The 27,740-nt window shown below is 38.6% G+C and overlaps 3 protein-coding genes across 15 annotated transcripts in view; 1 reads left to right on the top strand and 2 right to left on the bottom strand.

Annotated features, from left to right (window-relative positions):
• The window catches only part of DYTN (dystrotelin), a 20,457-nt gene extending 16,553 nt beyond the window's left edge, over nucleotides 1-3,904 (bottom strand). For 2 of the 4 annotated variants that reach the window (XM_038142919.1, XM_038142916.1), the window contains exons 1-2: nucleotides 1,642-1,788; nucleotides 505-706 (exon numbers count right to left, since the gene is read on the bottom strand). In XM_038142919.1, coding sequence (XP_037998847.1) covers nucleotides 505-706; nucleotides 1,642-1,756 — 317 coding nt within the window. In that variant the 5' untranslated portion in view covers nucleotides 1,757-1,788. Of the gene's footprint in view, nucleotides 1-504; nucleotides 707-1,641; nucleotides 1,789-3,774 lie in introns of those variants that run through there. The other 2 variants (XM_038142917.1, XM_038142918.1) reach the window with 2 other exon arrangements.
• On the bottom strand, nucleotides 644-17,020 carry MDH1B (malate dehydrogenase 1B). Of its 8 annotated transcripts, none has more exons than XM_038142924.1 (9): nucleotides 16,896-17,020; nucleotides 16,321-16,433; nucleotides 15,270-15,401; nucleotides 14,980-15,122; nucleotides 13,787-14,289; nucleotides 12,721-12,862; nucleotides 11,593-11,756; nucleotides 10,337-10,476; nucleotides 644-9,655 (listed from the first exon to the last, which is right to left on the bottom strand). In XM_038142924.1, the coding sequence occupies exons 4-9, from the start codon at nucleotides 15,099-15,101 to the stop codon at nucleotides 9,599-9,601; spliced, it is 1,128 nt and encodes a 375-aa protein (XP_037998852.1). In that variant the 5' UTR covers nucleotides 15,102-15,122; nucleotides 15,270-15,401; nucleotides 16,321-16,433; nucleotides 16,896-17,020; the 3' UTR covers nucleotides 644-9,598. The 8 variants fall into 8 exon arrangements, with proteins under 8 accessions (XP_037998852.1, XP_037998851.1, XP_037998850.1 ...); XM_038142923.1 differs by having other exon boundaries at nucleotides 15,270-15,404; XM_038142922.1 differs by having other exon boundaries at nucleotides 16,882-17,013.
• On the top strand, nucleotides 17,002-27,724 carry FASTKD2 (FAST kinase domains 2). Of its 3 annotated transcripts, none has more exons than XM_038142914.1 (12): nucleotides 17,002-17,056; nucleotides 17,660-18,427; nucleotides 18,821-18,924; nucleotides 20,357-20,465; nucleotides 21,841-21,964; nucleotides 23,097-23,236; nucleotides 23,516-23,688; nucleotides 24,078-24,241; nucleotides 24,739-24,957; nucleotides 25,895-25,979; nucleotides 27,011-27,125; nucleotides 27,590-27,724. In XM_038142914.1, exons 2-12 carry the CDS (start codon nucleotides 17,768-17,770, stop codon nucleotides 27,707-27,709), a joined length of 2,013 nt encoding a protein of 670 aa, XP_037998842.1. In that variant the 5' UTR covers nucleotides 17,002-17,056; nucleotides 17,660-17,767; the 3' UTR covers nucleotides 27,710-27,724. The 3 variants fall into 3 exon arrangements, with proteins under 3 accessions (XP_037998842.1, XP_037998841.1, XP_037998843.1); XM_038142913.1 differs by having other exon boundaries at nucleotides 17,033-17,348; XM_038142915.1 differs by having other exon boundaries at nucleotides 17,033-17,299.
• Nucleotides 27,725-27,740: the final 16 nt, after the last annotated feature.

Raw genomic sequence — 27,740 nt, forward strand, 5'->3', positions numbered from 1 at the left:
TTATGAGACATCAATTTTGTTTCATAATTGGTAGATGAACTCTTTAAGCTTGAGGAAAATGAATAACAAAAAGTGGCTAGCAAATTCCTGACCTGTGCATGGGTACTGTTCTCCAGAGGCAAATATGGATTCATTTTTAGGAGTGTATCAAAATACTTCAGAAGTCAGAAGAAAAGCTACTCTGTAAAGCTGTTCAGAGAAAAAGTCAGCATGGACTTGCAAAAGTCTGGATTTCCAGATAGTTTTGGGAACATTTGAGCACTGTGTTTCTGATGCAGTTTTGTGCCTTATATTCCTACTGCTGAACTACTCCTAGTTTTTATACAAAGCAAAACAAATCAAAATGGGAGAGTTTTACACAGAAGTGGTGTGAGAGTGGTAGAAACAGACTTAGTCTAGCAATACTTTGGGTGGGAGCTATATAATCTTTAAGGTCCTGTCCAAAACCACATTCTTTGACTCTACAGTACTTCACAATGGATCTACATTTCTTCTTCTTCTCACCTGTCATACATGGCAATCAGCAGGCCCAATGTGAATTCAGCAGCTCTTGCATCTACCTGGCCTGGTTTTTCTGACCTTGCCCTTTGGAACAGCTTCCTCAGCATTCTAGAGATTTGCTGCATGCTCAGAGAAATCTGCTCTTCCCTCTGGCTTTGTTCACTTGATAGGATGTGCTGAATCAGAGAAACGTCAATTAAATCCACTATGGGAAAATTAAGGAAGAAATGAATGAGGATCCCTGCCTTTTCATGAATGGAAGCATGACTATTCTTTATCAGAAATGCCTAGCTAAGACAGGTTTGTAAAATGAAGCCTAAAACAATACACCACATAAAAAGAAAACCAGTACCTGTGGGACTTCCTCATTGACACAGAGCATCAGGCAGATAAACCATATCAGGACTGAGACCAGACTAAATGTATTCATAGAAAAGCATCCCCAAATGTAAGAAATATGTCCAAGGCCAACAAACTAGTCACCTTCTCTGTGTTACCCTGAAGGCCTCACTTGCAATATTGCGCATTTTCAGCACAAATAAAAAAATTCAAGATTTCCATGAAATTTAGCTCAATATGGAATTTACAGTCAGTAATTTCAAAGTGAGCTATGTGACCAGTACTTTGTTGTACAACTCTCTGCTTGCACTGAATTCTCCCTCACTTCAAAGACAGGGAGAATGAATACCAACCAGGAGTTTTCTGGTCTATCATGTTCTATTTTGCTCTCAATAATTCTTATAGTCCAGTCAATGCATTTTCAATAAGCCATGATTATTTCCAATAAATCAGCTCTTAAGAAACATGTTAGAATTTGACTTTTCATGACCATAATAATATACACAGATAGATTAATAATTGTCAGTGATGTCTACATAATATTGCTGCATATTGTAAAAATAATTTGATTCCCGCGTAATTTTAGAATTTCACTCATGTATTTCCATTGACATTCAAAGGAAAAAAAAATCAATTTGTATATGAAGCACTATCTAGATGTTAAGTGTTCATAATCCATTCTGAAACTCCAAGGTGGAAAATCAGAGAGCAAAGTAGCATAGTAACTCATGGTGACAGCAATGCAAATTTTATACAGATTCTCCTCCCTGTAAAAGCATAGGGTTCTCTTTGGCTACTAACACTGGCAAAGACTTTGTACTGAGCGTAGTTTTAGGGCTGTTCTGTATACGGAGTTCTCAACATCACTGAAGGCCTCTGAAAGAAAACAAACACACATTACAATGGAGTGGTTCATTCAAAACTAACTAAAAATCAAAACAACCGAATTTGGAGTTTCAAGTTGATCAACACTCTGAAGGAAAATCTTGGGGAAAAAAAGAAAACAAAAAGAAAACATTTTATTTTTTTAAAAGTAAGTTTGTGGTGTGAACAGTCCTCTTGTAAACAGTAACATGATCCCTTGTAAAATCAGAATTTAACATAGAGAGCACATCTGTTTCTTTGGGAATCAGGTTCATTCATATATCAGAACAAGGCCTATGAGGGTTATGCACTGCACAAACTTTTAGCCAAGATGGTAATGAAATAATATTTCTTCACACAAATAGGTTTTTCGATCAGAGATGCTCTTCTTCAAGGAACAGTTTGTCAGTTTGCACAGCAGGGTTATTGTTTTGGATGCATATTGTTTCAAGCACTGAACAACAAATCTTCTGTCAAGATCAACATGTGGGACTCTTGCAGAAGAAGACAAGCCCTTTACCAGAGCAAATTACTTTTGACATCTCTGTTTAGCAAACCCACTCAATCTGCTTGACTGATTCCCATACCCTTATACGATTTCAGCTTATTTCTTTCATATCAATAAAGGATGTTTTTCTGAGTGGAAAGTAAGAGACTGTGACCTATACCAAATACTTTACGCATACCTAGAACATCAAGACCAAAAAACAAGGCTTGTTCACTAAACTTCAGAAACTAGAAAGGGCTTCAAATCAGTTATCATTCTGTCCTCAGAGACTCTTTTTCTCCCTGTACTTCAGAAAGAGTTACACACAGTTGATTACAGCTAAAGATAAGCAATAAATATGTATAAATGAGTAGAAATAACTCACAGAATACTTCACCTGTTCAGTCTGGAAAGGTTCCAATCTGTGTGCAAGGGTTTCCAAGAAATACACCAGATTAATATTAATAGTCAGCAAATTATAGGCTCTTCTGGTTCCCAGATGCTGCCTAAGCTATAGAAAGATGCCAATAACTGCTATACCATCTGTTTAGACCTGCTCTTGTCATACTATGTTTTGTGATATTATTTGGAGATGCAGTGTAGCATGTCATACAATGTGAAAAATGAGTTTTGACTTCCACGCATCATCGGTTCTCTTTCCTCAATAAACTGATCCAAAGCCCTTTTGAAAGCAACAGAACTCCCACGGTTTTCATTAGGCTATGGATTAAGTTCCAAATGCTTATTCTCAAATACAAATGCTAGAAATATACACATGATTCAACTCAAACACCTTCCATGCACAAGATGATTTTCAAATTGAAGGGAATCTGTTTTAGTAGCCATCTGCTACTTAATTCTTGTCCACCCTTACAAACAAAATGTGGCCTCAAAGTAGGGCATTCTGTGCCTGTCAAGCACAGTTCCAGAATTCACATGTGAGGACACATAAGTAAAATAGCAAATCATTTTAGAATTTTTACTGATGAGAGGCTATTTACGTTCGTTAAAATCCTTCGTTTTGCATAGGAAAGGGGCTTCCTCTCTGGACAGAAAACCAGCATATAATCATTATAATCATATAATCTGCTGTGGGTCAAATTTCACCTAAAGAAATAGAAATGTCCCTTGTTGAGAAGCTGACACAGGAGCTCCTACACACATAGAAGTGTGCTGATTCCTGACATCTTCAGCTGGTTACCTGCTATTCTGCATTTTGAGGTATTTTCTCTGTGGCAGATGAGGTATCCACTGAGATTTTGCACACAAAAAGGGAGTGCATGGCCATCTGCATGCCTATTCCAAAGTATGCAAAAAACCATAGCATTTATTATAAATTAGGGATCATGGCCCTATGTGCCTGACCATTCCATAAGCCAATATGATAGTGAGTGGCAAGGAAGGTGCCTGGACACATCCAACAATAAAGGTAGGACATCACAGCTGTGTAATTTGTCATTTACGTGCTACAGCACAGAGATTCTCAAGGTGGCATGATTTCATTAAAATTCAGTAGTTTCTGTTCAAAAAGACACAGAAATGCCTTTTGAGAAAAGTTGGGGGAAAATAAGAAAAATCCTTACCCTGCAAGTCTGGATCCATTTGAAATTAACAGATGGCATTAGGCATTCTATAACAAAACAAACCAAAGTGTAAAACCATATATTCTAGACAGAGACATATTGAACCATTCAAATTAAACCTTTTAATCTGCACAATTCACTGGATGCATTTCAGAAATTAAATTAAACAGAATTATATTAAACAAAATAGTTTTAGTGCCACATGCAGAGAAATGCCAGCAAATGGCAAGCTCTATGCTCAGCACAAAATAGGAGTATTTCAAGTAACTGCAAAACTGCAGCAGGGCAAAACCAATCCTCAAAACAGTTTTAAGTACAGGAAATGAGATCTTTCACTAGTAAGATCCCGGTGTTTACATGCAGGATTACTACATGGTCCATAGTGTACAATTTCAGGTCACAGAGGGCATATCTACCCCAGACTCTTCCTCAGATTCACTGATTGTGATTACTCAAAAGTATTTTCTAAAATTTTCAAGCAAAACCAAAGTTTTAGGCTGAGCTGACATGGTTTCTTATTGAGCTGATACGCAAGTGGAAAAGGAAGCTTAACCATGAACCTACTTACATTAACAACTATGAAAGCAAAAGTAGTTATGTCCCTGTAATAATGGAAACTGAATGCCTCCCCTCAGGATTTATTTCACTAATGCTCTAAACTACATTATATTTCCAATCACAGAAATATAAGTACGAATTAACTGTAGTAACTATCTTTCAGCTGACACTGCAGTTGGAAAACACTAGGTATAATGGATCTAAGTCACACAAGATTCTAAAGGCCATCTATATGGCTTATTGTGCAGAACAAAGGGAAAGTTTGCTAAAATAAATAAAAATTAAATAGTTGGAAATTATTTAAAACTTAAATAAAAAATTCAGTGTTAAATCTGAACTTAAACAAATGTTCACTTCTTACATTTCTTCAGTTAGAATCATTGATCATTTCATAAACATGACAGAATACTGGTCATTTATGAAGCATAAATATTCAATGATCTAAAATTATTGAGTTTATCATAAATATGCTCCTCATCACTTTAATTGGTGAAAGCTGCAACTTTGTGTTCCAGTCCCTAAATTTCAGACATAACTTAAATTTAGATGCCTAAAATACTGGCATACAGATTTGTTTTAATAGCCTTTTCATTCAAGACTACAATGCCACAGTTTTTACTGTAATCCTTCTTTGAAAAAATACCACTATGTTTCTTTTCCACTATTCTATTTTCTTTCTTACTAAGGGTTCTGCAAAACTACAGCTCTGCCCAGCATTTACACAGGTACATAAGTTTGCCTATAGATATATATATTCATATGTAATATATATGAAAATATGATCAACTGTTCCTAAAACAGCTGCAGTAGTAGGAGCCTCTGCATAACTTGACAGAAAAGTTCATGTATGGAAATCAGTGAAATCAGAAGACACAGAGCAATGAATTAAACATAAGTGTTTGGTGAAAGCTACATGTAGCAATCTAGAAGGTAGACTTACCAATACACAGCTTGCCTCCTTTATTTTCTCTGTACCAGAGGTACATAAAATAAAGAAAGTGGACTGGAGGAATGTTAAAATGTCCAGGTTAAACTCATTTAAATTAGAATTCATTAGAATTTGCTCACTCAAATAAGAACAGATCCACTGACTTATTGAGTTATACAGCACGCATAATATATGAGTGCTTGATACTTACTGTAAGATGACCAGATCTCTGTCCAGTACAACACAATGTCTAACATTTAAATTACCCATATGGAAAAACACTCTATAGTCCTGTACTGGGCATTCATAGTCTCACGGTCAACCATGTGTTTCTGTGTTTTACCAACTACATCATATCTATGAACCCTCCCAAAAAGTTACAGAAGACATTATAATGTATGTACAGTCTACATTTTCATATACAAAACTCTGCAGACAGTCCAGATCTTGACTGCAGTAGGAGTCCCTGGGTGAAACAAAGAGAATCTACTTCACTGTTAGCACATGAACACAATGTGAAAGCAGAAGCAGTATCTGCTGCCCATGAAATCTGAAGTAACTTTGCCCATTGATACACTATTTCAGCCCATGTGTTATATTTCAGTTACTTGTGTGCTTTAATAGTGAACAACACTTAAAAATACAAACAAAAAAAATTAAAATTATGAACAAATGTTCAGAAAGTAAATTGTTACAGTTAACAGTCCTGGTCCCATTGACATGAATACTCTTATGTGCAGAACAAGGGCAGCCTTTTTCTTTACTCTTAGTGGAATATGAAAGAAAAGTAACACTTGATTACTTATATGTACTTTGTTTGACATACAAGTTCTCAGAATATGTACTTTAGCAAGTAAAATGCATTTTGAAGCACGCTACATAATTAAATTAAAGTACAGATAAAGATGAGCCACATGAAGTAAGGCAGAAACCTCCCAGCAGATCAATCGACTTGATCACAGAGACTTTTCTTTTGAAATCAGACAACATCTGATTAACATCTTAAATATGCATAAAAGAACCTACAGTTATATTTGTTTCCTGTGAATAGCAAAGACATTCTATGTTTTATTCAAAGGCCAAAATTATGGTCTCTTCTTAAATACAGCAGCTGTGCTTACCTTCCTCTCATTACTTACTGAAGGTCCAGAAGTCAGATGACACAATCAGAGAAGTCCAGTATTTTTACAGCACTTAAAAGTTGACTCCAAGACACAGTTCTAAAGGTTTCCTTTTTAAATTACAGCTGCTCACAACAAATGCCTAGCAAAGGCCCAGATCAAAGTATCAGGTAATTGTCTAAGCAGTCAAAACAGAGAACACTAATTAATTAGTAATAAATATCCTGAATTATTAAAGATAAAACTTCTTTGATCTTTGTTTCAAAGCTTTTCTTTTTTTTTAATGGTTGGAGTGCAATATTTCTAAATTGAGAGGCCTTTACTAAACATCTCCCAGTTGCTGAGAAACTGTTGCTATAGAGACTGAAAATGAGGTAGAAGCTGACACAGTAATGCAGAAAGCACAGTGTGCTGTAACAAAGAGTTGGGGCAGCTACACAAAGAAGAAAAATAGTAAGCCCTAGTGGTAATGTCCTAGAACTAGAATTGTTCAGACCACAAAGCTCTTCAGTACATCCAAATGCTAGGGTTTATGGCGAATCTATATATAACATTTGTAAGACACATACAACTTAAAGATCTTTTCATAAATTTTTCAACAGTTACCATAACACCCAGGTAGTAGAGTCATCAATACCGTGAATACCCTGCATACATAACATGACTTAGAGACTTGTGAAAAAATTTTTTACTTGTGTAAAAAATTACTTATAGAAAACACAAACTTACTGATAACTAAGTCAATTGCTGTTTTACAGCTGTAACCAACTTTGAATATGTTACCATATTTTAGCTTTCCTATTTTTTTTTCTTTTTCTCCTAAACAAAAGCTAGGAAAAAAATATTTTCCATTCACTTATGCTTCCATGAGGAAAGACTTGAATTTCCCTGCACACCACTAAACAAATCCAGTTAGAATAATTTAGGATACATGAGACATCCCAAGCAGCTTTTTCTTCCTGCTCCCAGTCTCTGAGAAGAGAGGTTTTCAGATGGTGACTCAGAAGTCAGGTAAGTCTACTTATAAATTGCAGGAAGAGTTATTTTCCCTCTCATTAACAGCTGTGCAGTGTTGGTGCTGGAACTGCAGGTTGTTTGATCTCCACTGGCAGAATAAAAGAATTCAAAGAGTAAGATTGCTAAAGACTATTATATAGAGAAAGCCCAAATGTAAATACACATTAGAGAAGCTAACTTTTCTATCTTGGAAAAGGAATTATAGAAAAAACCAGGTAGTTTGTAGAGACTACTGGTAGCATCCCTCCCTGCTATTTTCTCCTGAGACATCTGCTTCCAGATTCTCCTCAGAAACTCAGCCAATCTTCTGTGCATACACTACTGGACCCTAATTCCCTGGAGACTAGTTCCCATGAAATGAATGGTTCCTAACCCTTCTCTTCAAGACTTTTTACAACACCCACTTCTACAATTTCCATGTGAACTCTTCCATGAAGATACTTACAATAATATCTCAGTCCCTCTAAATGCTGCTTCTCCCATATACACTTTGCATGGAACCCCAGATTCTTCCAGACCCCTTGTGATACCCCAGCTTTCTTTGCTCCTCTCCAAGACCAGTGAGACATCCCTCGCACTCCTGTCCTCATCAGCCAGTAACTTCTCTTAGTTTCCTCATATAGGAAGTCTACCCCTATTCAGAGCTTGAACCTCCATTTGAACAGAAATACTGAATTTATTGCAACTATATGTAACCGATTCAAAGAACAGGAAGCTTTCTATTTTGTTTTAAACATATCTGATAAAAAATCAGCAAATACAGGAACATCATTAACACAATCTTCATCATTTAAGACACCAAAGATGCAAGTAAAGGTGGTTCCTCAACAATTCTGTTTAAACAAGAATTTAATTATGTTTGACTTAAAACACATGAGTATTCTCTTGAAACTCATTAAAGAAATAAGAAAAACATAGAAACAAAGATGAACTTGTCACTAAGGAGATGTATAAACTTTTTTTTTTTTGTTTAAAAATCAATTTTGCCTAAGAAGATATTTTATTACAAAAATACTGTGTTTCGGTACCTCTGAAAAAAATATTTGGAATTACAAAACTTCTACTCTGTATGTGACAGTCCTCAAAATTTTCATATGAACATTCTAGGCATTAAACTATGTTCTTGCAATAGTTTATTGGTCTGAGGAAATAAGTGGTTAGATGCAAATGAAATCTTAGACTCATTAAAACCAGTAGAAATTTTACTTTGGTCTACAGGTCAAAAATGTTACATTCATGCTGGTTTTGAAATCTTTTTCCACCTAGAGATTTCCTGGATTTTTTTTTAATGAGTAAAATGCTGCAAAAGCTACAGCAATGCTTAGACTTTCTTTCTAGTTTTCTCTTTTGGGCAATGGAAACCTTACTTAATATGGGAATTTCCAGCATTTTCTCCTCCAGAAAACTCTAGCTAAAGTGACCCAGTAGGTAAGGCAAAAAAAAAGGGCAAAACATGAGCTATTTTTGCTAGCCTCTTAAAATACTTCCACATGCAAGGAGATAAAGCAGGGCACTTTGGGAGTACTTGAACACCTGATACTGATGTCACAAGAGAAGGCCACAACTAAGCACATCACTGCTAGCAGTGAGAACACCTCTGCTTAGCACTGAATGCTGACACAAGAGGAACGGGACAGCTCTACAGAACAGCAGTGCCATACAAGAAGAGAGCAGACAGCTAAGGACACTCTTATCTAACTGGGAACTCCCTGTCTGGATTAAACAACACCATGGTTAGCCAAATAATTAAATTCTGCATTCATCAAGAATATCTTACTATGTCTTTAGTCCTTTCCCAAAAACCAAGCATGGATAACCCAAAGGCTTTCTGCTCAGTAGAGGCTCTGGTATCTAACTTGGAATAGTTTCCCCATTCTTCAGCCCATCCTTAATGGCAAAAAACAGCTCATAGTAAAGAATAGACTGATATAAAAGTCCTGGAAAGAATCTGAAGGAAGGGAGAAAGAAAACAAATTAGGGAAAAGAATGAAAAAAATGAAAATTAGAAAGAAATTGTGAGAACATTGGAAAAGTGCAGGAATTTCACAACCTGAAAATAAAAAAAAAAAAAAGGGAAAAAACCAAAACTAAAACATGCTTTAGTGTTCATCTGTTCTTATTTTGATGAATGAAGACAGAACTTGAAAAGCAAAATAATAGGAAAAGCAGCAGAGAAACACTTGGGAGAAGACGTGGTGTTTTATTCTGCTTCATATGGACGCATTTCATTTATTTCCTTTAGTGCAACGAGCTTTTCCTAAATGGAAGAAAAGGCATATTTTAATACCATCCATTTTTTTAATCTGCTCTAATTTCTAGCACAAACTTTAAATATGTTAAAACAAAATAATTCTTACACGCTACTACTATGACTGAAGATCACAAAACCTGGTTAAAGCTGGAATGTGGAGTTTGGGACCAGTCTTTTTAAATATTTCAATAGTACAAATAAATTCTTTTTGTCTCACTATGTGACAAGAAGTTCATTATGAAAATATTGCTCAGTGATTTTGTATTTTCTGAAAAATCCCTAATTCTAGTAAGGTCTGGCCTTCATTCATTCACAGCCATAAAAATGACAAAAGATATGTCTTCTAGCATAGAAATACTCTGAATACCATATAAGCAAAATCAACAAATGCAGAAACATGAAATGAAAGGCAACATTTCTGTTTTGCACAAAGCCTGCAGAACTGGAGTGCAAATTCAACACGTACATAGGTAAACTTATTTTATCATCTCCTTTTGGGCAGAACAGTTGTCTGCTCATTTCAATACACAAACACTACTTTACACTTATAAATACCCAGTCTTTACCATGTATAAGTGCATGTGTGCAGTTTGTACATCTAACACTTAAAGGTCTGTGCTCAAAATTGTATCACAATGTGCCCATAGGTGGCAGAATGGGCATACACGAAACTCAAGTAACCCTCACCTGAACCAGCTCGTGGGATAAGCGTTCTAGAACTTTTTGTGTTGTTTCATTAATTTCTAATTCTGTCATGACTTCCCAGTTACCATTCTGGAACCTCACTGGCATAGAGAAGATAATTTCTTCAGGAATGCAAAACTGACCTGAAGAAGAGGGGGAAAAAAGGACAAAACATGTTATTTCTGATTACATCCTCACCAGTGTCAACATTAAGTCCTACAGACTTTGAAAAGTCTACAGCTGTAAGATCGCATTATAAGTGGAGACTGCCTTTTTCAATCTACAGTTCAAAAAAGAATGTCCTTTTTACTGTAACTCTGTACTGTATTTAGATGTGCATGAATCATAGCATCAGATGGGTTTGGTCTGCAAGGGACCTTTAAAGGTCTCTAGTTCAACCCTTCTGCCATGGGCAGGGACATCTTCAAATGTATCTGAGCCCCATCCAACTTGACCTTGAATGTTCCCATGGTTGAAGTGTCTCCCACCTCCCTGGGCAGCCTGTTCCAGTGTCTTATCACATTCATTGTAAAAAACTTAATTATATCTAATCTAAATTGACCCTCCTTCACTTTAAATCCATTGCCCCTTGTCCTATTGCAACAGGTCCTGCTAAAACATTTGTCCCCATCTTCCTTATAAGAACTTTTAAGCACTGGAAGGTGCTATAAGGTTTCTCCAGAGCCTTTTCTTTTCCAGGCTGAACAGCCTCAACTCTCTCAGCCGGTTTTCATAAGAGAGGCGTTCATCCCTGTGATCATTTTGTGCAGCCCTCCTCTGGACCATCTCCAACAGGTGTCTTTCCTGTGTTGTAATAACACAATTGTGTATCAGTTGCACATCTTAAAAAAGGGAAAAATTATTTATTTCATAAGGGTTAAATGGCTGCTGTGAAATATTCCACTTCTTGGTTTACATAACTACACAAGAAGAACACACTTTCATAGCCTAGGCTCTAAGAATTATAAAGAGTTCTTGCACAAAACACATACATCAGAAAAGCATTTAAACTAAACCACTAAGAGATCATCTGCAAAAAACCAATATTAACCTAAGAGATGCTTGTAAAAAGTGAACATTATCACAAGCTCTGTTAGATTTGGAAGTTCTTATGATGAAACAAACTCTTAGCCTCACATGATTTTTTTTACAAGATTTTATTAAATGAAAAATATTGATTAAAAATATTATAGATGGGGAAAAGCTATTATATGCAGGGCAAAGCTACAAGAGAACATGTGAAGCAAAACTAGCTTTACCTTCACTAAGTATTCCCACAGAAATGATCTCCTCAGAAGGAGAGCCGTGGTGCCAGTACCGCAGTACGGTGGCTATCGCATGAGCAGGTAACATTCCTGTGCAACGGGACACCCGGGAACTCAGCGTGCTCTGTGCCGACAGGAGTTCTGAATGGATCCATTCGCTACCAACAAAAAATGGAGAGAGAAGGCATGAAAAACTAAGGTGACTGCAGGAAGAGTAGCTTCTTAGAGAAAAAAGAACTAAACCTGAGGAAAGAAAATAGTCAAAACTTACTCAAACATCACTGCTGAAAGCAAGGCATTTTTACAGACAGAGAAAAAAAAGGTCTAACAAAAAGTAGCTTAAAAAGGTCCAAGTCCTACTTCCCTATGAAAGTTAGGTCATTTGCTCAAGACATAACATCTATTATTATTGTAATTCATATTTTATATGTAATTTAATATTTTATAAGTAATTTATAGACTACTATGTTCTGTAAGAACCCAGCCATGAACCAGTCTATCTGTGTGAGGCTCAGTACAAGCCTAGAAATGTCTGCTCTCCAGCAAATGCTAAGTCTGGACCAGAGTGGGAGCTCCAGATAGCCAGGCCTGGGTGTGTGTACATCTGCTGCCCTCTCACTGCACCCACCCTTTCTCTCCTACTGTTCTTTCCACAGGAAGCTATCTAGCTATCCTTTTCACATATATTACCAAATCATCTGTTTTGGGAAACTGACAACATTGGTATGCTCAGGCCTATTCCCTGTAATTCAGGTTCAGAAATCTGTTTAATACTTCTTCCAAGTTCCTTCATGCAAACTAGACATCTAAGTCACTACCTGGACTTCCATCACTTCTTATAAACTGCTCATGATATAAGAGAAGCCCACTTAAAATGTAGGAAAAATATAGTTATAAACAGAGTTGGCAGGAGAGTCAGAACTATGCATTGCACTAGGAACTACCCAACTTCTTTTGCAGATGGAGTACCTCAACTTGTGTTTTCCTTTATGTACAGTGCCAATCAGTAAAGACAAACCTTGAAAACAAAACCTTTCTTGATGTTTTATTACACAATTCAGATAAACATGGATTAAAAGCATTTATTTAATTTTACTTGAAAGAAATAAATCTATACTGTACCTATCATAAATCATACTCAACAAAGGACGTTGAAAATTAGGAGGGCCCCGAATAGCACAGTCATATCCATAAAGTTTTGCATGTGACAAATCAATGTAGTTAGACCCAGTAATATTGCCCCAAACAATCACATCTTTAACTCCTGAAACAAAGGACAGTGAAGAGACAAATACTTTCAGAAAAATGGGCTTCATAAATCCTTTTCAAAATGAATTACTCAAATCTGTGCCCTGCCTTGCTAGCAGAAATTAGTTGATCTGAAAAATGCAACCAAGTTCTCTCTAACATACGAAACCTCATCACAAGGTGAAAAAGAAGCTTTAATTTATATTATGGTACTGTAAATAATAGACAAAATCTAGTAGATATTTAACTTAAAACAGTAACAAATCATATTGCAAATTTCCTTTTAAAATTCAGTAAAAACAAATATATAAACAGTAAAAACAAACATTAAAAAAACCCCTACCTGCTTTGGTGCAAAAGGATTTTCTCAAAAACCTGTTGATAGACTATTCAGCCTATTAACTTGCTTTTCTATTTTATTAGGCCCCAAAATATCTAGACTTGTCATCAATGACCAGTTCTAGCTATGCAACACTTACAGAATCCTGATTCTGAGCAGACTGTCAGAGAACCCTTTGCTATGCAGTGCAGAACTGTGCAAATATAACAAAGCTTTAACAATTGACCTGAAAATGAAAGTTAATTAACCTCAAAATAATACTACAACACAGTTCTACTTTACTCTCATTATCTGCACAGCAGTATGTTGTCATGTTTATTCACAGCTCCAAAACAACAATGCACTACAGAGTGCAAATGCAATCTTGAAGTCCTTGTTCCCAATCTGCAAAATAATTGTCTTCCTCAGCATATTTCCAGTATGAAATACACACCAGAGTGGCAGGGCTGCATCTCAGAGCAAGCAAAGACTCCGACATTCTGTATAGCCAAGAAATTCAGTGGGTGCACCACTGTGCATTTCTGCATCAACTGTGTTCTGGAACGAAATATATACTCCCAAAGGGACGCTGAATTCCCCAAATGCTACATAAACATTCACCTGTTATGTTCATATTCAGCTTCCGGGCCAGCATGGCTTTAGCTGCACTTTCCCAGCATGTCGAAATGGCAATGATATTTTGAGGCCTAATGGATGGGCCATATGTCCTTAACATTGTTGCCTTAAGGTTTGCAAAGGTTTTTCCTGATGAAATGACTTTCACCTCACTCTTAGCATTCTTCTCAATCAAGGGAGCATACACTTGGCAGATCTCACTCACTTCTCTGATGTAGTTCTCAAGGGATTGGACTTCAAGGTTTAAGAGGACATCATCAAGAACAATGATAATATCAGCATCAATAAAAGCCTGATCTATTTTTGTGTGCTCTGAAATGCTGCGGAGAAGTGGGAATGCCATGTCTTCAGCTTCCATTACAATACTGTGAAGCATTTCCTTAAACTGCTCACTGTCAAGCAAATGGATACTGATTTCTGTGGTCATCCCAAACACTTCTCCATTTGCCAATAGCGGGATCAGATGATAACAGATTGGAACTGATGCACTGGTAAGAGAGGGTGTAGAAGAGTTACAGTTAACAATGAACCACTGCTTGTTTGGAAGCATTACACAAACACAAAGGTGTTTATTTTGTACTTGATTACATTTAAAGATACCATGAGCTTGTATCCTTTACTGGTCTTTTTGTCGTTTTAACAGATTAAGAATTAAAAGAGTTGGGTCCTCCTTTCATTTCTGAAGCCTTTCATTTGAAGGCTTCTCTATCCTGTGCATTTACTCAATGCCACTACTTAAAATTGATGTCTTTACAGAACCACAGTTTTTAAGGTGCTCTATTAGGACTACTAGAAATACAGGAATTTCTATAAGTAAAGACCTGCTCTTTACCTACTCTAGTATTTCCAACAACATTTAATGCAAGATAGTTGCACTATAAAATTTCCAGCTTATTTTGTAAATACTTGCTTTTCCCTAAACTGATCTGAGGTCTAAATGATGCCTGTTCATACGCTCATTTGAACTGGTGTAAAACAGAACAAAACTGTAAATTATTTCTAAGTTATATACTAATTGCTAAGTTAAATATTAATTGTAAGGGTGCAGAACCAAGTCAAATCATGAAATTACAGGGATTTGTGATTAACTTCAGATGGTTACACCTGTTACATGTGATAGGAAAAAGTGCATTCTCCCGAACAGAGTAAAAGTTCACAGATACTCTCTTCACTCTCACCTGGTAATCCAGATCTGCATAGGATTGATAAGACTTTTAATCTCTTCATCCTCTTTCACAATTTCAAGATATGTCTGCAGATTCTCCTCAGCAATGTTTAACATTTCCTCGCTCAGCATCATTGAAGTGATGCCATAATATTGCTAAGAACAAAAAGGATGATCTCTAAGCAAATGGCAGTCCAAACCCAATAAAGCAATTAACAATTGCTTTATTTTACATTTGAAGGAGGAAAAAGAAACAGCAATGTTGTAAAACATGGGCTTACAGTATTAAAGGCAGCTTATTACCTGAGCATATTCCAGAAAATCATTAAGTCCTCCGAGAAGCTGACCCTTCCCTCCACGGTCCAACAATTCTCTCCAAATGATAGGACACTGTCTGTGTTCCCATCCATTTGTTTCACAAATGTCACGAAGCCACTGCTGATGACATCCCCACCAGATGTTTTAATACGTCACATTTGATAACATTTAAACATTACAACTACAAGCATTCTTACTATTTCCTCTCCATATATAATTACAAGGTGCTTCAGAATTTAATTACCACTGGGTACAAAATGTGGGAATAACACAAAGCAAGGTATATGGTGATACACTGGGATACACCTCAAGGTCTTGATTTCACTTACTCGTCTTAGTGGTACAGAAGACAGCAATGTTGTGAAGCAGTGAGTAATCTGATGAGTCTTACTCAGCCACGGAAGGTAAGTAAGGCCAAGAGGTTAACTGCTTTTCACCTAACTGTTCAAGTTACTTGGTGGAGGTGTAAAGCAAAATACATGAGGTAATATATACTACAGTACTGTCTATCTCCTGGAGTAAGACTGCAGTTTTTTTCAGAGCCTTATAAGCAGCATGTCTATGGCACAAGTACTCAGACAGGCCCATCCACACTGGAAACAAATATGTGATATTTAACTTCATACTTCCACTGTAATTCAAAGCCCTTGAATGCCACAAAGGCTCTTGATGAGTAAGAACTCTGAAGGTATATGTAATCACAGTGAGCAAAAGATTTACAGGCTGAACAGCCATTTATACCCCAGAAAACCAAGCAAGCAAGCAAAACCACCTTGAACTTTTTATTGACATAATACAGCTTAAGGCTGGTCCACACTTTGCGCCCATCTTCTGTGCTGAAACTCAGAGATGTCAGTTTCTCAAAACATTGTAACCTTTCCTCTGGCTGGCTCTCACAGCCAGAGCTGCTTCTGCAGCACCTCCATCCACACAGCAAACCACTAATACAAGAGAAGAAGCATACTGCAGATAAGCACATTTTTTGGTTTGTAGAGCACTGGAGCACCTACCAGCGACGTGACTTACAATCCCTTACCTCCCACTTGTCAGGGTGCTGAGTGATCTTGTGAACCCTGAAGTTGGGCAAGTTAGTCTGGAGATAGTCAGCCAGGAGTTCAGCTTTGGCATAGTAAGGGCAGTTTGCCTTACCTGTAAACATAGCAACAACAGCACAATTGGATGATTTTGTCATTCACTGATAAGGGCTTAAAAGACCAAACATTGTTTAATGTGAGCCAGCTAAGGAAGAGTAATTCTGCAGGTGAAAAAGACTCCCGAGCCAGCGCCCAAGGAGCCGAGAAGGCCACTCCTGGGGGGACAGCGGCAGAGATGCTGACGCCTCACCGACGGGATGAGGGGGAGCGCTGACCCGGGACCCCTGGAGGCTGCGCGCCGTGCGGACACGGCTCCCGGAGAGCCGCAAAGACGGCACGGGGGTGAGCCCGCAGACAGGGGCCACTGCCGCAAGCACGGCGAGCTGCCCCGCCCGGCTCCCGGTCCCAGGTGCCGCCGCCGCTGGGGCTGCCCCGCCCGGCTCCCGGTCCCAGGTGCCGCCGCCGCTGGGGCTGCCCCGCCCGGCTCCCGGGTCCCCCCTCACCCGCCACCACGAACTTGGCCATGCGCGCGCCGCCCTCCAACGGTCGCTTTGGCGTTGCTCAGCAACGCGCCGCGCGCCGCGGCAGTTTGTCCCTCGGCCCGCGCCGTCCGTCTCGCGCGGCCCGCCGGGAGCTCGCGGCGCGCCGGGCCCGGTGTCGCGGCGGGGCGCGTGCGAGGTAACCGCGGCCGCGGAACACCCGGCCCGGCCCGGCCCGCGCCATCCCCGCCGTTCCTCCGGCGCGCTCCGAGCCGCTGCGGAGCCGCCGGAAGACCTCTGTCCCCGTGTACTGTCCCGCCCTGCTGGGCAGCGCTCCCAGGGCCAGGGGGAGTGATCCGGAAACCCAGCGGCTTCTCCCCGGCGCCGGGAGAGCCAGCGCCCGCGGGTGTGCCGGGAAGGCGGCTGTCCCGTGGGATGGCAGGCAGGCCGGGATAGGCTGGCGGGTGGGATCCCGTTACCCGCTGCTGAAGGTCTGCAGGGACCCTCCAGAGCCCTGTCGGGAGACGCGCGTGCCTGGGGAAACGTCCTTTAGGAAAAGACTCTGCTTCCCGGCAGAGCTGGCAGGGAGAGCAGCACGGAGGAAGCAAGAGTTGATGCCCAGGCTGTCCTTGTGCTGAGATGTTTGACTGAACTGTAGCAGACCACATAAAAGCCACTCTGCAAACCATTTTATCTTTTACCAGATCTTCTCCCTTCCTGGAAAAGTGTGCAGATTTGGCAGTTGAAACTGTGGGAATTGAAAGTCTGGTAACTAATCCATAATTTTCAATTGTTTTTACAGATGAGTGATCTTGTGCAGTTTCTCCAGAGCTGTTTCCACTGGTAGAATGTCATCGGACCCCTTACTTTGAGTTGGCATTTCAAATCTATTCATGAGGCGTTAGCAGAAATGAATAATAAAATAAGTTATTTGTTAAATACTGTCAGATGTGTGCATAGGTACAGTTCCATGCTCACTCCCAAATCTTCAGCCACAATAAGAAAACACGTTTTATGGATTGGCAGACACAGGGATCCCTCAGGAAATGTGAACTTCAGGAAATTACTTTTAAATATTTTGCCATCTCTGCATGGATCGTCTCTTCGATTTGTATCTCAAAAGACTGATGTTTATAGCACAGGTGCAGAAGCTTTGGTGGGTGAGAAGGCTTCCCAGAGCTCCTTGGAAGTTGAAAAGTCGCATCATTCTGGGAGCTTTGGAGCGAAGCATGTAGTGGATCATAGTGACCCGTTCTTTAGCAGCCTCCAGAAATGCTCCTGTCCTTGCGATGCGCTGGACCTGGCTGCAGAGGCGGCTGTTACCATTAAGCACTACACAAACTCTCTAACCACGGCCTGGAGGCTCTTCAAGAACCTGTCGGAAGAGCAGCAGCGCTACGAGAAGCAGCTGATCTTTGAGCACCCGGCTTTCGTGAGGCTGTGCCAGCAGCTGCTGCGTGACGCGCGCAGGATGACGCGCAGGGACCTGGTGTTCAGCCTGCACGCCCTGGTGAGCCTCGGCGTGCCACAGAACACGCTCCTGGTCCAGACCTTGGTCAGGGTGTGCCAAGTAAGTGTGAAAATCCTTCTCCTAAATTTGGGCTGAATGACCAGTGGAAGCTGTGCGCCATCACAGAGAACTGGATTACATCCCTGGTTTAGTCTGATGTTCCATGGAAACAGTTTCCATCATTCATTTGTGTGTGCTTCTAAGTTCCTTAACTTTTGAAACCACTGCCTGATTTCAGATTTAAAAGAGGAGAAATCTCAAAAATCATTACCTCTTTCAACTCAACTTAGTTTGACTGATGTGAGACCTTGTGGGTTCTGCACAAATAAAGCATATAAATTGACTTTCGAGGGGAAAAAGAAAATGGCAGTTACAGATTAAAAGTGGTCAGTTTTTCTTTTCTGAAACTTTTACTGGTTTGAAGTAATCTGACATTGTCAAAACTTTTAACAGGAGAAGCTCAATCAACTTGATAACCGATGTATCTCAGTTTTGGCAACTACCTTAGCAGGGATGGATAAAGACAAGAATGTGAGCGCTCTTCAAGCTGGATTACAGTGAGAAAAATATATCTTTCACGTGTCCTTCATATTTAAATGTTGTTGAAATGCTTGTCTGTTAGAAATCGTCAAGGGTATGTCTGCACATAAAGTACATTCTGTGGTTTTAGGATTTAAATGATCACATGAGATAAGAGCTGTGTTAGACAGTGAATTTTGGCACTGTCTTTGCAGTTTCAAGGAGGAGGGCTTCCAGTGGTAAAGGGTGCTAGATTGGTCAGCAGGGGGTTGTGTTCTGACTGCAGCTCCACCAGTGCAGTTTTTTTGTGATTTTGATCAAGTCCCTTCATGTATCTATCCCTTTTTCATCTATATGCAGACAGGAGGTAATGAGACTATCTTACTTAGGGACCTGTCTCATTTTTTCATGATGAAAAGCATTGTTTAACAGCCTGGAAATATTTTCTTGTGGTTTAAGTAACTGAAAATTCAGATGAAGACTAGTTGTGTCCAACAAGCCCTCTGTGTAGTGATTTATCAGAATAACTTCTTTGGCTTTTTTTCTGGGCCCATGCGATTTATGTGTGTGTATAACCAATCAGCTCATGCCCATGAGATTGATTTTACTGGGGCTATCACAAAACTTGTCATGGATTAGTACTTTTGACCCTGTATCACGTTCTGCTTTGAGAAAGTGGGTGTGATACCCAAAAACCAGGTTTTCCTGGAAGCGCAGGTACACAGTTCTTGAAAGTTGGTGGAAAGCAGGAGTCCTGTCTACACTTTTCTGTCCAGATGTCTGGAGCTCTGGCCCATTTGCAGGAGTGAGTTTCAGACCAGTGCACTGCCTTAGAAAGTGACACTTAATGTTTTTGTAGGTATGTTTACCTGTGCAGGTATATTTAAGGGTGGTTCAGACCTAACAATTACAATGCCACCCACTGAGCCAGAAGAGGAGGTGCTAGGAGTGCACCTTCATCCTGAGCAGATGATCTCCATGTTATCTCCTGTTCAGCCCACAGCACTGTTTGTTGGGTTTTATTCCTCACTTGCATCCAGTTGATGTCTGTGTCCATTCCTGAGTTTCCTGTCATTTTCAGAGCTTGCCTGCACATCGATGATTTTAAGATAAAAATATGCAATTTTTTTTTTCTGCAGAACGTTGTTAATTCCTTGAGGCTTAACAGCACTCGTATTTGCACTGTCACTTGTGCAGTCTGCTCAGGTGCCCCTGCTGTTAAGTGTATTAGGAACAGCAATTCATCTGTCAGGATTAACACTAAGAACACATTTATAATTGTTTCCATGTGTAAAATATCTGTGCTGCAGCTCTGTCATGGAGACTTATGTCAGCATTTCAAAAGAAGGAAGATGGGAGAGGAGCAAGGAATTAAGCTTTCACTTGAGGGCTACATCAGTGAAGAAGAATGGGGGTACTTACCTGTTTCTGCTGAAATGAGGAGAGCTCTTGTGTGTGTTTCTCCATCAGGTTACTAGTGGAGCAGCGCATTTCAAGTATCAGAGACATCTTTATTCTGCAAAACCTGATGAAATGCCTGGGAAAAGATGCTCCAGTTTTTCTGAAAAAGAAATTAGAGGTAAAGTTAGTTTGAGGCTCATTTTTATTCCAATAAAGCCTGTGCTCTTGCATGCTTATAAATTGTGTATGGTTCTTTGCAGACACTGAAAGAGAAAATGTAATAGAAAGGTAACTGTATTTGCTATATGCATCAGAGTCCAGCTATATCTTGGGAAGAACTTATATTTGGAGGCTGGTAACAAAACTAATTGAAGCAGTAAAACAGCATTGCCCTCACCTCTTTGGGTTGGCCACATGGTGTTTCATAGAAGTGCTTACAGGCTGTTTCCTGGTTCCCTTGCCCAGCCTATGGCTGAAGATGAGGTGACAGAAAACTGGTCTGTGATGGGGCTGCATCCAGTAACTGTACAGGGCAGGAGGACTGGTGGAGTGAGATGCCAGAACTCCCCAAGCTCATGGTCTTGCTTTTCTGTGTCTGTGGTAGGTCCCCTGGGAAGTACAATGGCTGGGGGCAGGCTCTAGGTATTATGGCAGGGTGTACTGGGTTTTGTCCCCTGATTAAAGAACCCTTTTGGAAACCTTCTTTCAAACAGGGCCTGCTAGTGTTTTCATCACATAACTATAGGGCTCTGACATCAGAGGTTTTAATAGCATTCATGAAACATCATAAAACTGAAAGGAAAATAACATTTGCACTTGTTAACTAAAGGGAGCATTTAATTTTCTGAGCCCACAGGATGCTATTTTTTTACAGGGCAATTTCTTATAGATGCATTTTATATTTAACCTGTGACATGTATACAGTAAAAATAGTGTATTTCAATAGTCACTATAATTTGTAGTTTCATTTTTACTGTCATTTATATCAAGCTAATGATGACTTTGATAAATGAAATCTCCTTTCTGGCATCAGAGCTGACTCTCTCTGCCTCAGTCCACATTTGTAGCTGGGTGTTTGTATAAAATAGAGGCCACTCACATACTGTTGAATCACTTTGGAGGCTTAGAGTTTTCACGCACATGCAAAATGTGCATGTGCACATAATTGGACTACTATGAACTTTCAAGTTAACTGTATCTGTTTTATTTCTGCTTCTTTCTTAAGCGTTGGTAGAAAATGTGTATTCACACATTGTATTGGAATCTATTGGAAATGACCTTTACTGAGGCTTTTTTCTTTTAAAATAACCATATAAAGGCAAATTGCTGGAAACTTGTGTAGTGATACATTTCTAGAGCACTTGACCTGCTATAATTGAGGATTAAGAAATTGACAGTAGTTATTATATGCTTTTACTGTTTTTTGCTTCTTTTTCTTTCATATAAATCTGAACTAAGGACTTTGGGAAAGTTTTGGTGATAATGCCTTCACCAGAAAGCAATGATAATGTACCTGAAGAATGAAGGATTTAATAAACTGTGGTTCACTTTAGATGGCAGTTGTGAGAGAAATAGACGGTTTGACTTTTCTGAATGCGCTGCGTATGTTTTTCGCTCTTGCTGCAATGAATTATTGCTCCCTTCCAATCCTGAATTCCTGCAGTAAAAAGATCCAGGGTAAGAAAAAAATATGTTAATTAAATTTCCCTTCCTTATACCAAATTCTTCCTAATTATTGTCTCATCTCCCTTTTCTGATTTCCTTTAAAACTCAGGAAACATCTTTGTTTTGCAGGATATTATAGTTATGTGGAGCCATTTGACAAGCAGCAGGACAGAAAATTACTGATCAATAATAAAAGCAAATAGCTCTTGTCATCTCTGCCCTTCTTAACATTTATCTGAATTACATATTTTTATTTAAATTTTTCTGTGCACAGGATTTAAGAAAAAGAATTTAATTTTAGCAAGGAAAAGAGATTTCAAATGAAATTTTTTAACAAATCTGAATTGGAAATTGGCAATTTACAGGATGGATTGGTGACTTAGTGTGATTAGTTGGTAAACTAAAGGGAAAATAGCATTTCCTTGATCTCTGGATTTAATTATTGAATACTGCTTAATAGCCTCACGCTGCATCCCAGAAAAATTTTAAATGAAAGCTAATGCTTTCACCTCTCTCTATACCTTTCCAATACATTGCTTAAGTGTATGTGGTCAGGATGTGTTGATTCATGCTTAAAATACATAAGAATTTGTGTCTCAAAAAGCACGAAGGTAGCAAAATAGCATTCTTAATAGAAATGACCCAGAAGCATTGAGGCTGCTTGTACAGTCTCTATTTGTCCTGGTCATTCATATATGTTAGGACACAGTGTTTAATTGCACATCCTGCCTTCTCCCCTAGGACTTTCACCACACTCAGCACACAGGCCAGGTGGCATACACAGAGGGAGCAGTGACTTTCTTCAGCATTTTTTTGGTGCATGCTGAAAATCAAAAATCCCGGAACAGAAGACATCCTGGGAACACAGTCTTCTTACTTTTGTTAATTTATCCCCTTTTGCTGGTTAATGTATTGTACCTTGATTCTGGCTCAGTTTGGTTTCTTGTGTCTCTCAGTTTCTTAATGTGTTTTAACTCACTTGAGCTTTGCCTAGCTAGTCACAGTCTTCCACAGTTTCTTATCATATTTTTCTCATCCTCCTCCATCCCTTAACCAAACTGTTCCTACAATGTCTCAATGTCTCCAACCTAAAAAGCTCCTGTTGCTTTTTATCATTTGTCCATCAAGTGATCTTCTGTTACAGAAAATGTCCATGATGTTCCATTTCGGCAGTTAATTCTCATTCTGGAAGCTTGTCACACTCTCCAGTACCGTAATGTGAAACTGTTTTCAGCATTAGCAGACTATGTTAATTCTACTGCCTACCTCTATGACAAAAGACAGGTAAATTTTTTGAGACCAAATAATTTATAGCAGTACTAATAGAGTATTCATGCTTCCGTCTTACCTTTCTTCATGTTTGTGCTTGATCTTTGGAGAACAAATTTTTATGAATACAAATCTGATGAAGCTGTTACATTTTAAAAATGCTGTTCTATTTATTGATAAGTAAAGAAACAAAAGTTTTGAAAAATTTGCTTTCATTAAAAACATCTTCTATGAAATCAACAGATAGGATCAACTTCACTGGGTTTTTTTTACTTATAAAATCTTTTCTTTTAGATTATCCATTTTCTCTCTGCCTGCGAGACACTAGGCTTTCAGCCTACTGAGTTGCTGGATATTTTTGCTGAGAAGGTGACAGAAGACCCTGATTTCCTTAACTTGAAAAACCTTTTGATTGTTCTTCGAGTGTATTCACGACTCAACCATGTTCCCAGAGTCCAAAAGCATCTGTAAGTTTTCATTTAGAGTGCCTGATAATATGTTACATGCTCATTACAGAGTAATGTATGGCATCTAGTATATAATTTTATTTGTGAAAAAGCTCATAATCCTGTTTCATTCATCTGTAAGGTAAATTGCTGTGTCTTTTCAAATTTTTTCTAAATATGATTTTTTTTTCTCTAACTGGAAGACTAAACAGGTTCTAGACTGACCAGGCTACTAAATCTGTTGATAGGTAGCTGTATCCTCAAAGTAAGAATAAAACACTAATGTTAGATAAGGCAAAATACAATTATACAAGATAATAAAGATTTCAAAGTTGTATTTTTGTTAGAAATATGTACTTCACGTAGCCTTATTTGTGTACTTAAATACTTTTCTTGTCCTTTTGGAAAAGGTTTTTTGAGACTCTTCATAGCTGCTTGAATAAGTGCCTGCCTCAGATTTCCAACACAGAGCTGCTGAAGGCAGTGTATTCACTTGGCATCTTAGGATATCTTCCCCACCGTGCGCTTGATGAACTGCTGCAAAAGGACAGCAAGGATGAGCTTATACTGCCAGGTCAGACCTTACTTTGTCATGTTCTTCTTTTAAACAGGATGTCTGCCTGTGTATGTAATTGTTGTAATTCTGTTAGCAGATTAGGAATTAAAGAACACAAGCATGATTAATATTAAATTTGAAGTTCTCAAGACAAAGCTAATGTAGTGATGGTGATGTGAGTGATCTGGGTCTGCTCTAGGGAATCAGGCTTATTTTCTGTGGCCCCATGGTGGCAACAGTTTAACAGCAGGTGTGCACTTACATATAGGCATTCTTAACCATTGCAAACCGGCTTTAGGACCTGGAGTCATGAGTAAAAGTGGGATTTGGAGTGCTCTGAGCTACAATGAGGTCCTTGGAATGGTTTGTAGGAGAATTTAGTTTCCATGTTACAATTTTGTACAGCTAGTAAGAGTAGTCAAGTGGATTTTGCTGTGCTAGAACAGACTATAAATGAAATGAAAAATTCTGTGGGATAATATACTGCATGTAATGTTTTTTGTATCCTTTTTCAGATGATCTTAAGGAACAAAATACAGTGATGCTTCGCTGTGTGAAAACGTGTATGGAACTTGACAGCCCTTCTTTCACAAAGCCTGCCTTTGTGCTGACTGAGAATTTGTCCTCATTAGTATCTCTTAATATCAGAAAGGCTCGGGAGGCACTGATAGAACTTCTGGGAGATGAGAACATGTTTCGGCAAAATGTTCAGCTGCCATACAGATATCATATTGGTATGAAGTTATATTACTGTCGTTTTAAATACGGATTTATTATCCCCAAAATGATGAGCTGGAAATAAATTTGAATAGGGTGCAAGTGATTAAAAGTTTAACACTTTGAAGATACAGTAATTTAACAAATGATGTCACTGATTGGTGAATCTACTTTTAATGATGATTCCAATAAAGTTTTTAAGTCAATTTACTAAAACTTTTATGATTTCTCTTGTTTACAAAGCTGCTTTGGACTATTTTTCAGGCATCAGCAAGCAGATGTTAATTGTACATAAATCCAATGTGTCCAGCTTTGACAGGGTTGACATGTTGGTACCAAATCATGTTAGAAACAGAGCCAAACAGCAGCTGTCTTTTTTTCTCTTTTCTTCTCTTTTGTTCTCTTTTTTCTTGTCTGGAGTTCTGGCTAAGATTTAGGCTCTACTTTCATTTATGAAATGGGATATGACTTCTTTTGGTTTCTTTTACATCTTGATATTGCCTTTTTTTTTTTTTCCAGCCACCCAGCTTACCAGTTACTAGTTCTGTACTTACCAGTTACTAGTTCTGTACCAGTAATAATTGTATTCCTAAATATTTCTAATGAGGAATTGGATTGTGGGAAAATTAAGTAGGCATGACAGACTGTGATCAAGAGCAGTTTCTTTAAATGATGATTTCCCTCCATAAGCTTAAATCTGCAGTTTCCAGAAACAAATTAATTTTTTTCTTGAGATGAGCAAGCTAAAGCTTCATATTCATTGCAAGCAGGGAAAGCTATCAGTAATAATTCAATTATTAGAGAACAGCAGTTAGAAACAGACCAGTGATGCTGTCTATTAACTTTTTCAAATGAGCTGTTCATTTGAGAACAATTTGAACAATTAATGGGGTCAAACGACAACATTAATTTTAACCTGTTGCAGAGTTAAATGTTTTGTTGTTTTGTTTTCAGATTTTGAAATCACAATGGATTCAGACAGAAGGAAGGTGCTCCCCATAACTGCAGTAGATGATCATCCTGATTCACGTGTTCAGAGGTGGTTTTTTTTTTTACCGCATATTTTTTCTAGCATGCTAGTTTTATTTGCATGTATCCCGTCCAGTTACTTCTTTGGTTCACTGATTTGCAAAAGCAAAGTAGGTGACTCAGTTGTTATTTGTGCTTACTGGAATATCCAAAAGTTGCCATGCTGGAGCAGAGCAACAATTCATACAGCTCAGTACCTCCTTCTAACAGAGGCTAACATTTAACATTTCAGAGAAAGAGGCAAGAAACATCACAGTGATCTGATACTCTTGTAATGAATGCAGGTAGCAATTTAGCAATTTTTAAAAGTATTTGTCCAATTAAACATTCAGTTATTCTCTCAAGTCTCAAAAATTTGCATCTCAGTGATATGTCAGTTAATTCAGCTACTGAAATATAATTTGAATAAAAAGGATCATGATATCCACATTTTAGGTGATTAATTTAGTCTTGTTTAGAAGACTGACCTCTCAGTAACTGAAGCAGGACATATATAATTTAAGTAATGCTTAAGCAGAATTGGGTAATGCTTAACATTATGTGCTGGATCACTGCACAGCAATGTATTTTGTACAGTTTGCTTTTTGATAAAAGGAGAGCTAGTGAATTGTGTAACAGAAACTCAGTGTTCCAAGGCATTCAGCTTTCCTCACCCTTCCAAACAGTTTATTATGGCAGGAAGTGACTGATTATGAATATCATTAGCAAAGGATCAAAGTAAATGCAGAACCCGTCAAATTAATGGAGAATGTTGAATGATCTGTTTCCTTCTCATTGTGGGAGAAGTGGAGACCTAAGTACCTAATTCTGCTGTAGGTATTTGGGTAGATGCTGGTGCTTGTGTGAAGCTCATGAAAGAAAAGAGTCTAAATTACTTAAACCTGAAGAAAGAAGAAGATAATGAAATTTGTGCAGTCCTGATGCTTTTGCCTACCAGAATGACACATTCTACTGTGCTAACAGACATAATTGAATCATTGTCTTATAAATTATTATTTTGCATTTGTATAGTGAAGTCTTCCCTACTTTCCTTGGTTGCAGGTTGGCTTTTCTGTTTGCTCCTGTGTCTGCCTTCTGTCTGGGTACAACACACCCCCAGGGAAAGCTGGCAATGAAGAAGCGCCATCTAAATAAACTGGGCTATCATGTGATTCTGGTGAGAAGAGCCCCGCTACTGTCTCTGTTTCTGTTAGCAGCACACTGATGAGTGTGTTTGCTAGATCAGGCCTCGTTCTACAAGGCATGAAGGTTCACCAGGAATGGTGGGCTTTCTCCAGAGTGGTAATTGTGTATCATTTCTAGTTAGTGAGTAATTTCAGAGGGTAGTGGTGCTGTCACTAGGGAGAAAAGAGAGAGGAACTCCAAAAGACAAGCTACTACTTACCATTATCAGTAAATTATTAGTTGAGGGGAAAAAAAAATCGAGCCATGAATGCTTTGTACCTGAGAAACCTATGTGTCTTTGGCTTATTTCCCTGATTTTTATAGACTTGATTATTCAAGTGGACTTGTTTTCAGAATACAACTTCCTGTGGCCTTCTCATTGCTGAGCGCTTGGTTTGTAGGACAGGGTAGTTTGGATAATAGAAATAATGTACCCTGTCCTTTTCTTTATTACAGGTCCAGAACAAGAAGTTTCAGGAAATGAAAAATGAAGATGCAGTTGAGTTTTTGAAAAGAAAAATTTATTCAGAAGATGCTTTCTCTTTTCCTAAAACAACTGTGCAGGATAATAATTAAAATAAACTAAGAATTTTGGGTCTCCTGATTT

The sequence above is a fragment of the Motacilla alba genome, chromosome 7 (genome assembly GCF_015832195.1).
Source record: "Motacilla alba alba isolate MOTALB_02 chromosome 7, Motacilla_alba_V1.0_pri, whole genome shotgun sequence".
Taxonomy (NCBI): Eukaryota; Metazoa; Chordata; class Aves; order Passeriformes; family Motacillidae; genus Motacilla; species Motacilla alba.